The sequence below is a fragment of the Zonotrichia leucophrys genome, chromosome Z (assembly GCF_028769735.1).
Source record: "Zonotrichia leucophrys gambelii isolate GWCS_2022_RI chromosome Z, RI_Zleu_2.0, whole genome shotgun sequence".
Classification (NCBI taxonomy): domain Eukaryota; kingdom Metazoa; phylum Chordata; class Aves; order Passeriformes; family Passerellidae; genus Zonotrichia; species Zonotrichia leucophrys.
In genome coordinates this window covers 37,419,129-37,432,099 of record NC_088200.1, presented here as the reverse complement: position 1 = coordinate 37,432,099, position 12,971 = coordinate 37,419,129, and the positions used below count along the sequence as shown (strand labels likewise).

At 36.9% G+C, this 12,971-nt stretch overlaps 1 protein-coding gene across 1 annotated transcript in view; it reads right to left on the bottom strand.

Annotated features, from left to right (window-relative positions):
- Window positions 1–12,971, bottom strand: part of MRPS27 (mitochondrial ribosomal protein S27) — a 42,758-nt gene that overhangs the window by 22,215 nt on the left and 7,572 nt on the right. The window contains exons 3-4 of the mRNA XM_064735507.1: window positions 12,786–12,856; window positions 10,786–10,844 (exon numbers count right to left, since the gene is read on the bottom strand). Of these exons, the coding sequence (XP_064591577.1) occupies window positions 10,786–10,844; window positions 12,786–12,856 (130 nt within the window). The remainder of the gene's footprint in view (window positions 1–10,785; window positions 10,845–12,785; window positions 12,857–12,971) is intronic.

Below are 12,971 nucleotides of genomic sequence, written 5' to 3'. Positions count from 1 at the left end.
ACTTTGGCACAAAATGTGCAGACAAGGGGGAGGGAGATGTGTCCATTTTACACTCAGCTGTCTGCTGCCAGAGGCCGTCTATTTAGCTTGTAGCTTGATTTAGTCCAGCTCTGCACACTCCCTAGTGGAACTTGGAAGAAAGGAGTATTTTCCCCCTTTTTTAAATGAAAGCAGCAGTTACAGAGGAGAGAGCAGAATAAATGTCAACGTAAAGAGGATCATCATAAAGTTGACTCTGGAGATTAAAAGGCAGCTTTATATCCATACCAATTCTTAAACAACAGATATTACTCTTAAAAGTGAAAATCAGTTTGCAAATCCAGATGCCAAAATTTGTGTGCTTTCAGCCTGACAAGTTCTAGACTGAAGGAGTGGGGGGGGGAATAACCAAAATCCCTGCTCACTTTTCAGCATGAGAAAGGAATTATTATTGGGTCTACATTCACAGCTGAGCAAACAGGCATTTCTATCAGCTGCTGTCTTGTATATCCCTTTCAAATTTTAACAATAAATCCAAGAAAGCATTCTTTGTTGCTGCTTAAATGCTCCCTAAACTAGATCCTGGGTCTAATCCCCATCTGGTCCAAAGAGAAAACACACAGCTCCTCCAAGCTACCAGGGACCTGCCCCAGTAAGCTGAGGACCTGGCACACCACACATGCATACAACCATTAATTAAATGAAAGCTGGGAGACATGGACAACCCCAGCACCTTCCAAACGTGTGCAGTCCAGCACCCCATAGAGATGCACCAGTGGTGAAGATAGAAACCAACTGATGAAAACAGCCACAGTGCTATTTCTGAAACAACCAACTCCATATTTAATTGAGTCCCTCCGGCTTTCAAACTGATGTAGCAATGGGGAGACAGAGAGGCAGCTGAAAAGCCTGGGGACATTCTCCTTCAGGGACAGGGACACATAAGGATTTAAGAAAACAGGTAAGAGGATAAAATCAGCTGACAAGAAAGGCTCAGACTTCTATATAAGCTTTTTCCAAAGCCATACTGTTCTTCCATCCCACAATGCCCTCCACAAAATACCGCAAAAGAAAGGTAAGGAAAGGACTACTCAGGGATTAGTAAACCTAGTTAGGAACCAAGGATTTATCAAGTAAATCTCAGAAAGAGGTAACAGGAACTATGGCAGAAGGAACAGTTGCAGGTAGCTCAGCAGAGTGCTTGGTACAGAGAAGCACAGAAAATGCAACTGGACTCATTCCAGCAGACAACATAGATATGTTATTTGGAGCATGCAGCTCCAAAATGCTCACTGTTAAAGCAGTATTTAAACCACAAAAAGAAAATCCCAACCAACATAGCAACCAACCAACAAAAAAGTAAGTATCCTGAATGACTGTTTGAGTAATTTTTTTTCATTTTGCCACTGAGCATCTTATAGTCAGAAATTTGCACCTTAACTTAACTTTTCTGTAAACAATAAGAGTAATAACGATGACCTTTGCTTATCTACTGATTCAATACTCCTCTATTCAATTACAGCAAAGCACTGTTTTGTGGATCTGTCTGCAATCAAGCTTCTGCCCTTAGGGAGAACATTTTTTCACAGGCACAAATGTATATGCAGAAATAAGCAGATATACAAGCTGAATAAATGTACCCTCTTATTTTAATTTTTGTTCTGCACTCTAATCTGTCTGGACATTTCTGAAGATGGAAATATTTAGAAAAAAAGGAGCCATTGGAATAGAGTAACATTATTGACTTTTCAAATTTTTTTAGCTGGGGCAAAACAAATCTACAGTCTGTTGGATATAATCGCATAATTTTTTACATGTCTTGATAACTAAATGCTGACACAACACTTTCAGTCCTACAAAAGTATAAACATCTTTTTTTTAATAAAAAGGCAGCTACTTGAAAATTAACACACCAAATCATTTACAAGCTAAAGAAAGATGCATGCTAATGTAAATCTACCTCCTCCCCATCATAATAATTTTCATTATTGGTTATAAAACCATTTTATCTAAAATGGAGTGTAAGAGAACAAAGCAGGTCTATAACTGTGGTTATTACTCCACCTCTTAACATGGTCATCTTAAATGTTCTTTCCATTTCCAAAGAGTTTCACCTTGTGGAACTCTTATTACACCTGCTATCTGTTACTATATACAATGCAGCAATGTGCATCAAAACCACATATAGTCTGAGCACAATAGATTATACTGGATCCACTCTGCTGCATCATATTACTAAGCTGAACATCTTCACTGTTACCAACAAAGCATAGAACACTATGGTATAGCTCCTTTATGTGCTTGACCAGATCATAGTCATCTTAAAAGCCTGTAAAATAAACCAAGATTTTATGAAACAATGATTTTAAACAAAGATCATATGGACTGTTCATTACATATAGTAAAATGAAGGGATGTCGTCACTGAAATACTGCATAGCTTTGTATTTCATACGTTGGCTGAGGTGTGACAGGAAAAAAATATCTTAATGCCTTTGTCTGTCTCTCCATCAGTCCAGTCTATAAACTAGCACATGACGCGCCATCATTCAAACATACTAACAGTTTTCTTAACAAGTGTGGTGCAGAATAGGAATTCTCAGGCAGCGGAATGTTAGACATGCTTTGGTCCCAGGCCTGCTCCCACACAACCTGCAAAAGCATGGTACAAAACTGCCACCATGGTACAAAACCAAAAATGTTATGAAGCTACTTGTATAGGACTTACTAGCACTCACATTAGTCTCCTGAAAAAATGTTTCCTCAAACATTGTAAAGGAAAAAAATGTATAGAAAACCGTCAGACAGACGGACATCCTTTTCCATGTTAAACTACCATGTGATATGCCCTGGAGTGTTTAAAAACATTTCACATTCTTAGTGGATGTCCAGTCCCACTTTCTTCTAAAACTTCCTTTAGTTACAAGTCAGAGAAAACAATCATAAGAAAAAATACAAAGTAAATCCTGGTAAGTGGGTAAACTTTACACATATATGTTTAACCCAAGATGTATTTTCAACCCAACAACTGAGACAAGCTATGCAACTCCTATTTTCCAGATTGAGGACATTTGAAAGCCAACACTATTTACTGCATATCTTCACTCTCCAACTCCTAAGATATTTTTTTTCCATAATAAAATTAGTACAATATAGGCTTTAAATACTCATCCTGTTCTTAAAAATCAATTTTCAATAAAACTATTTTTCTCATCAGAAGCTCATCCACAGCTGTTTGCTGAGTCCATTTAAGCCAGGAACACTGATTCACCCCTTGGAGAACCGCCTTTAACGGCAATAAAATAACATCTCAACTTAGCTCAAAAACTACCTTTATTCTTTCTTTTACTACTGATTACAGTAGAAGAATCCTGATCACTGACATTCCTAAGACATTTTCTGCCTGGAAGCCTTTTGACTTTGTACTTGGCCCTCTATTTATGACATTTAAACTGTTCAGCATCTTGAGTATGCTGGTTGCAGTAGCACAAAATCCTGAATTTCCCGAAGTATACAATAAACACTCTCCCATTTTTAGCCTATTTTATTATTTCATATGTGCTATGTAAGAATAGATGAAGGTAAAATGGCCTAATATTTTAATCTGAACAGCTACCCCATAACCCAGTGCTATTCAGTACTACAATTCTGTAAATTAAAGCTAACCAAAAAATCAACATAATTCCTATTAAGAAAAAAAAAAACAGTTTGCATGCCCCAAAAATAAAAATCTGTATTAAAGGCACTTGTTTCCCCAAGAAACCTATATTGTACAGATAGGCTTTACAAGCAGCATAACATAAACTTGAGAAGGTTACTAGTTAATCAACTGAAAACAGAACTTTTAATAACTATTGCCCCTTCTACAGCTGCAGACATAATATACTCTCCACTCTTCTATGTTATGCTGATGTGACTCAAAATAGCAGGAATGCACACTTATCACATCTAAGTTGAAACAGGAATAAAAACTAGCACCTACAAGTACAAAAATCCTGACATACTGAGGATCTTATTTCACCAAATAAAAATAAGATTTCCTAAAGTGGTATGTTTTAAATAGAAAACATTTTCTAAATGCTTTCCATGTAGCATTTAATATAATTAATGTTTACATACTCATTAAAATTTGAACAGCAGAAAAGCAATACTTTCATTTAAGGTTCTTTCTCAAAGGCAGCTGTCCACATCAGGAAAAATAGCATTCTGTTAAACATTTACCTCTTCTTTAAAAATGAAAATCAAATGTATAAAACAGAGCTGTAAATAAATACCTCTAAACCATGGAAGTACCTACAGAAGACTGTCTCTTTACTCAGTAAGAAAATGGTTCCAAATTGAGTACTGTCCTTCCAAAGAAATTAAACAGGTTTGAAGAACTCGTTTTCTGCTGCCAGAAAATAGCAATAAGCCTTTCTTTAAAAGGTAGTGTAAATTATAAACATGAAGTATTATTAAATATTTTATTTGAATTAAGGTTTCTTGCTTGCTGATTTAAACTAAGACCAAGTCAACAATCAAAATAACTCTAATTGTAATCAACCTATCGGCAATAAGACAGCTCTACAGGTCTACAGGATGTCAAGATTACTCCATATTAAGCTGACAGTAACAAGTAGTTCATAGTTATTTTTTCCACCACATTTACTTTGATCCAAAAAGGAAATACTTGCACCACACAGAAGAGTGATTTAGGTTGATGGATAGAATAATCATAAAGTTAACAGTTCCTATGGAAGGGACCATGACAACTCTGCTAATGGTTGTAAGCCTAAAAAAAATTTATGGGTTTATACTGGTAGCTGCCACTTTCAACATAACTGAAAGAGAAAATATTGCTGTACTGTTTCATACTGTTTAGGAAAGCTAAAGGAGAAGGACCTTTGTAAAACCATTAACTTTTTTATTTTTTTCTGTTTTCATGGGACTGGAGACTGGCTTTGACTGCTGTAGCTGCTCAGGGACTATATAGAACCGGGAATTCCTTGCAGGAGAAGCCAGATAGAGTTAATTCTCTAGCATGTCCTTATAATTATTAGTCATATTAGTCATTAACTAAAGCTAGCAAAGGAACAAATCTTTGCTTGTACTTGTTTTAAATTCTGAATCTTATAAAAGGTTTTAGTCCATCCTGTCCATTTGTGTTCATCTGAATGGCTCACTCTCTACATTCCTGGCTGCACTTAATCTCTGTCTGGACTTTCAGTATTTCTAAAACATAATGCAAGATCTGCCTCGAGACAGACTTTTTACTGATGCAGAGGTTTACTAAACAACTTCTGGAATGCCATTGGAGATAGCAAAACTGACCTTTAAGGAGGAGCATGCGTCAAACTCTGAGACAAAATTGCCCTTTCTCCTTCAATATATGAGTGCAACAGTTGAGATCTGGTCACATTGTACTTTAGACTATGTCCCATAGAAGCTACTAGGCAAAAAGCTCTGAGGTGTTGGCAAGAAAGATGCCAGGTAAAAGATACAGAAATCTGCTACACCCTTTTCTTACTAGAATTGTAATGAAAGCCTGTCTTCCAATATTAAATGAAAAACGTATCCACATGGATGTGTGGACCAAGTAATTTATGTCAATTTCTGAATTTGGCTTCATCTATCTATTGACTCTAGAAATATTACAGATGATGTGCAGGAGAGATTACCCCCAACACTGATACTGCAATTTGTTTGTAGAAGAATCCTTCTTTTCTTCTTGTTTTAAATATAAAGCTTTTAAAATCCAAATGCTTATCCTTCTAGCATTGGCAACATACAACTAAAAAATTAGTGCTGATGAAAAGCCTTCCAACTTTTGTGCTTTTATATGCAGTGCCCAGAAAATTCTTTACCAGTTTCTGCAACATTTAAAGAAAACTATATACAAAAGGACAAATGAACTATGAAAAGCAGACAACTGAAAGGGCATGTATTACAGGAAAAGAGCCTTCTGAATGCTCTTCAATATGCTTGTCAATGTTTTATCTTTAATGATGGTTCTCCTGCACTTCAAAGCATGCTACACTGAGCACACTGAAATTTGATGTTGTTACCAGATAAGGCTTGCTGAAATTTGGCTCTGGGTTCTGAAACGTAGTTACTAATGTTTTTTTCCAAAGATTCCAACAGTTCAGACTGTGACAAACCACAGGCAGATGAAGACAACAGAGAAAGTGAAGGATGAGAGGGAGAGTAAGAACGTGTGCCCCTCTATGCAGAAATGAGTGAATGCTGGAGCCTCAGCACAGTGGAGTCCCTACAGCCAGAACAGCTACATCTGACAGCACTGGCTTGGATAGTGACCAATATTTCTTCACATAAAGCAGCATCACACACTGGCAACCATAGCAGAACAGCAGTAAACACTGGTATTTCTGTCATTCACATGAAAAGAATGAAATATTCTAATGAGGTATATATCTCTGGTGTTTCCCTTCCTTGTGCCTCCCTACCTTCTGAAAAGCTGCCCAAATCTTTTGCAAATTAACCAGCCTAGGCAGGTGTCCAAACTGGTAAAACATACCATGCCAACAAAACGTGCCAGCAAATTGTATTTTTCTCTTCAGATGCTTCCACCACTTCTCAATATCATTTAAAAATATAACTACTGCATAACTTGAATAGCAGGCAGCTATTTCTGACTCATTTATTTTTATACCTTTTTTTAACCCATATACTTTTCTGGAGGCATTGAAAACCAAGATTTGATCAGTTATTTCACCTACAGCCTTAAGAGACCGAAAACATCTCAAAGGAAGAATTAAGTAAGTTACAGGACTCTGTTTATATTTCCTGTTTGTGCTGGAACAGGTAATGGTATTCATTACGTACTGTAGATTTCTACACAGAAATGAAGTACCATGCTAGTAAGGATGAATGTCACACAAATGCCATTCAGGAATACATTTTTCTTGGTACACTGTGAAAATTTATTATAAACAATACTTTAGAGTAACAACATTTTCAGACACTAAGCTGCTTGACTAGTATGAAAGTGAAAGTGCAACTTCTGCACCAACAGAACAGACATTCAAATAATAGAGAGTGCAGGTGAAACTTACTTTGCATGTAATGTTGCCTTGAGCAGTAACACACAGGTATTATTACGAAAAAGCACAATTTCATATGGACAGAGATCAGAGCCCCAACATTATTTTAAGGCTGAAATCAGGCCTCAAAACTGAAATTTACTACCATCCAAACTAAACAATTCTATGATTCTATTAAAGACTGTACATCTACGGATGTGGGAGAATAACTTCTAATCATTTGCTATTGTCTCATTTTGTGATTATAATCAGGTATGGTCCCCAAGTAATAAATCTTGAAGTCTGCAGAAACAGCTGTGTTTTCAAAAAAAAAATTACGAATAACAGAAAGATAATAAAAAAATCTAGGCAGATTGTGCAAGAATTTGTAGAGCACATGCACATACAAAAACATTCTCCAGACATTCTGTATACTTTTTTCTACATGGTGGGTCATGGGTTTAATGCAATTAAAAATTCTCTTGAGGGGTCTCAACATAAGAAAAACTTCACCCATTCTTTTCACACACATTGAAAAATCTTTGTTGGCATAAAACCTACATACAAAATCAGCAGTTACCTCATCACAAAACCCCTCTTCATTATGCTAATGTTTCAATCATAAGAAAAACACCCTGATGTGTGAAATAGTGACATCTCAGTGAGACAGGACAAAGTACAGCGAACTGCAGATCTTTGATCTGGCTGAAAGTGCTCTGCATTCTGATGAGAATTTTTGCTGGGATCCTAGGAGATGAAAGGATTTTTTTAAAGCCTGACAGTTAACAGAAGGGGGGAGGTATTCAGAAGAGAACAAAAAGAGGAGCACTGAAAGCAGATGACATCATGCCTCAAACTGGCCTTTACCATCTTACTGACATGTTCCACAATAGCACTTTCCACACAGCTATTCCTGAGCTCAAGATCCTCTGTGGAGACAGTATGGCTGGAGATCCTATGCTTTAAAAGGACAGAAAATAGAAATAGGTCTAAATATAACACATATATTTTATTTTGGGATCCTAAATGCCTTATGGTAATGGTCCAGAATACTACTTTTTGAAACTACGTTCTGCCTCATATTATAGATGGAAAGTCTCCAGCCTACAAAGCTAACAATTAAAGATCTGTTACTCCCATCTCCAGGAAAATCCCATGCTGCAAGCATGGAAATGCCATTATTTCCCTCTGAATCTTCCCACAGGCCCTTTGCCTTTTGTACCGGGAACATCTTCCAACCTTATAGGGGCCTTGGAACTGATTAGCTTTCCCCTCAGGTTCCCAGAGGCTCCAAACACTAGGGAGAGGTACCAAATTTCCCTCTTTATACTCTACAAGCAGCTAAGAGTAAAACCACAGGACTTTGGGAGCATTCTGATTATGTTCAGTCAAATGCACACACAGTCAACTTACTATGTACAGGCCATGTACACAACAGTTGTTTGCAATAGACTTCTATACCTCAGAAGAGATAAAATGTAAAAAACAGACACAAAATCAGTTTTTCTCTGATACTGCTTTTCTCCTGTTCAGAAGTTTCCTCCACTAAAATAAAAGAAAAATTGTACTTGGAATTTTCTCATTAAGTCAGAAAAGGAGAGATTTCCTGTCAAAGCTTCGTTGCTTTTTAACTATTCCTCCCTACACCCCTCATTTATGTTTCATGGTGTGGCCATTTACATGGGACATTTTTGTGTGTCAAACATCCTCACAGCTGCAAAGACCTATCTTTATAAAAATGCCATTCATTTTACTTCCAGCCTAAGTGCAAACTGTAAAGACCAACTAAAGTGTCATGCAAATACCTATACCTCCTATACCCTAAAGCTAGAATGCATATTTTCACTTGACAGAGAAAATGCTGTTATAATTAGGATTTTTACATGCTGTTTCACTACCTGAATACACCTCCATTTTGAGAATAGTTTGGAATGAAGTCTCCTTGAAAACAGATACTAATACCGCCAAAAGACAGCATTTTGCAACACCAAAACAAAGCACAATCACAGGGACACAAAGAAGAAAAATTTCAGCCAGAGCATGTCCGACAAGCCATGTGACACATCAATACTTTTCTAGTCTCCCCATACGGATGACTAAAATCTGTATCAATGGCACATTATTATATTTGATATGCACACAGCTGTACTCTCACCAGCCATAGTGGAATTCTATCTTAGGAAAACTGTAAATAACCATGATTGCTCTGGAACTGTAACTCCCTCTACTAGAAGGTGTTCTTAAGGATAGAAATCCTGTGTTATAACCCAAGGTACTAACCAAGCACACATTAAGACTAAGAAGGTTATTTACTTGTTAGAGATTCCCATAATATTCTCTCCCTATTACAATGGATAATTTTTTATGCTCCTAAGTTTTTGTGACTCTTTCTGAACTCCTTTTCTCAAGAAGAAAGAATCTGTAAGATACATTACAAACACCTTACTGTCTGGATTTTATCTGTGCAATTTTGAGACTTAGCAATTAAAACCACCCCCCTTTCCGTTGTATGTTAGGGAAGTCAAAGGTCTCTTGAAATCCCTGACCCTAGAGGGCCTGACTCCATCAGAGAGAAAGTAAGGACATGTGGCATAATACAACACATTCAAGAATGCTACTAAAAGGTGCTAGAGGGATCTCATTAAACTGGCTTTACCTTCTTCTGTTTTTATCTCTGCTGTTGCAAGATGAAAAACTGACTTCTGTCTACAGATTCTGGTAAGACCAGTCAAATCTTGATTAAAAGGAATTATAATGCCACTAACCTGCCCTCTGTGAGTGAGTCTTCTTCCTACTTTTATTTTTAACCTATAGGGTATTGCTAGTATTGACCCATTTCAATTGTTTCCATATTGAAGTTCCGAGGTTCAGATACCATCCCAGTAGTAACACAGAATCAGTCTAATGCAGTCACATACTTAAAACAGTGCATACACCAAAACCAGCTATCCAGAAAACACCTTAACTAAAAAAACCCAATCACTATTTATAAATAACAACCTGGCATTATTGAGAACATAAATGTTCTCTCATGCACTTTGACAGGATGTGCTACTTTTTCCATCAAAAAACTTAGTTCTCAAAATGTGTGTGCAACTGTTTTAAAATTTATTCTAGTGATCAGCAATAATTGCTACTCTCTCAAAGTCAATATTGAGAGGTATTGACTTGAAGTAAACATTCAACCTGACACTACCAGAAAACATGTACACTTCAATCAACACAAAAATAGTAGGCAAAAGATGTAACAACCCATGCATAGAGTGAACTACACAGCTCTACTGGGAAACATACAAGTACTAAGGGGACAATATATTTCGTCCACCCTTGACTTGACTTGACAGTATGCCCATTTTCATTCTTCTGTGTTCTAAGGAAAAAAGCTTCCTTGAGTCCTACACCTAAACATCCAAATATCATGTAGCCAATTCAGATAAATAATGATTCAGAGAACAAAAAAAAAGTATTGAAAAGAAAAACAGTGAACAAACATGACTATTTATATTTTCAGCATCTCTAACATAAACCAAAGCTGCAGGTTGCATTTGCTGCTTGCTCAGTATCTCAGATTAACATGCTTGACAGGACACAATGCCAGAGCTCCACAGAAGGGCAGCCATAACCACGCAGAAGTTGGCAAGAAAGCCCTTGGCTGTGAATTGTAAGAGAAGTTTGCAAGAGAGAAATCAAAAGCCAAGGAGCTGGAAAGGGTCAGTCTTCAAAGGACAAGACTTCATGGTATTTACTCTTACAGCTCAAAGTTTGTGTTGAGGGGAAATGATGCTTACTTGTAAAGGTAGTATTCGGCCTGATCCACTTCTTCTCGTGAAGAAATGTTGTCCACAAACTGATTAAAAAATAAGAAATACAAGCTTAAAAAAGGAGCACTCACATGAAACATATTAGAAGAAAATAACAAAAAACAAAATACACTTGTTTGGCACATTTGCCTACCTGACAGTACTGGAATTCTTCATATCTCTGCTCACTCCTAATTCTGGTTTCTTCTAGACTGCTAAAACTCAAATCTTTTGAAACTGAGAACTCCCTTCTTTAATTCTGAGAAACTTTATGCTTGAAAAAAAAGCTTTTAAAGAATAAAGTATGCTTTATACTTTAATCTTGAAAGCCATCTGAGGATTAAACACCTATAGCTCAGCACCCTGTATTTCTGCTGTTCCTTTAAATCTCTGCTCTTTAAACATACTCTTTATTTAAGCATATACTCAGTTCCTCACATTTTTGCCACAATTTTGATAGAGTTTTGACATGACACATTGATTTCTCAAAAAAATAATATTTTACTTATAGTTTGCCTGTTGTGCCTACTCATAGTATATATTGTGAAGCACAGGGACAGCAAACTTTTGTATTTCACTATACTTATAAACAATGGTAAGAAAAAAAATCCCCCTGCTGTACTGCACAATCGTCCTCTCATTTACAATCCTGTCTTCTTAGAGAACTCCCAGTGCTATCAATTACTTCAATACAAGCCAAGTTTTCAACCAGATTTATCTTATGGTAACAGTGAATCCTGTTTTCCTGTACATTTTACTAACATAAATATAAAGGTGCTGGAACACTAGAGCACCTTAATAATATAATACCTTTAGTTCAGAATAAACAAATATGTTCTCAAGGCCAGTACTTCTCTTTACCCTAAGCCTAATCTAAAAATAATTCAGCTGACTGGTATTTGGTCTCCCATTCCTTCATTCTCTTTGCATGCTGTATGCACAGAGATCTCATCTTCTGAGCATGGCAATAGCATGCCTGTGTACTTTACCTACACTCCAGAAAATATGAATCTGATGTTAGCTTCAGGTATTGGAAAGTGGGGCTGTTTGACAATCTGAAAATGCCATTTCTCCAGGGAGGTGAGCCCAAAGCAGGAAAGGATTAAATCTGATTCATAAAAAGCAGAGGAATACCTACTTCCCTCGTGGACGCTATCTCAGAAGCAATGGTCAAGAATGCTTGATCTGTGTAAATGCTTGCTCCTGTAACTGAAGAAATCGTTCTGTGACTCCTCAGTTAGTGGTGCAAATTATCCTAATTAGTGGTATTACTGAGATAAATCAGCTTCTCTGCGTAATTTTGAAGACTGAAATCAGTTTGTTGTTTTGGCTTTTAAACAAACAACTTATTTACTCTCCTTCTTCATTACAATCATTTATTTACACAGGGAATTTAAAAAAACGTATCTCTGCTTTTCCTCCCCTTTTCCAGATTAACCTATCCAGAGGACGAAACTGGTTACTCTTCCCAGTAAAAATAATGGCTTTGCTTAACCCATGTCAGCATTTGCTCTGCCTCAGTCTGCTGCGGTGGAAGAAAGCTATAAAAGCAAAATATGTCCACCTACACCTCACTCTAAAGGAAGCCTGGAACTGGAAGAAGACAGACAGTGCAGTGTACTAATTCAATTCATTCCCTTAGCAGCCTGGGCTCTTATGCACTGCCTGAGGAGGTTTTAAAGCTCTCATAAAGAAACCACAGGAAGGCAGGAAACACATATTACAGAAATACACAACCCAATAACATCGAGGCCCAATTTTACTGAGGAAAAAAAATCTGTTTTGAAGACCCTATGATCTGCGTACTAACTAATGAGTACCAAGTATCGATAAAACAGCTTTATACAGCAATTTAATAGTATAACAAGACATTTATGATCCTGGAACTCCTAACAGAAGTGGTATCATTTATCACCTCTCAGCTCACTTCACTACACAAGCATTCCACAGTACTTCTACCAGTTTAAGATTGGGATTTATTTCCTTACCCGGGCTACTGTCAAAGAGCTGACAGGCAGTTTTCTTTCATAGGTTCTGTCCATTAAGTGGGCTAAGTCAGCTGGAGAAAGCAGAAAAAGTATGTGTTTAATCAACAGGCATAACAGGAAAATCTGCAAAGTCATCATATAACCTAGAATACAATCTATGTCCATGAAATCAAATTCCATGTTCTT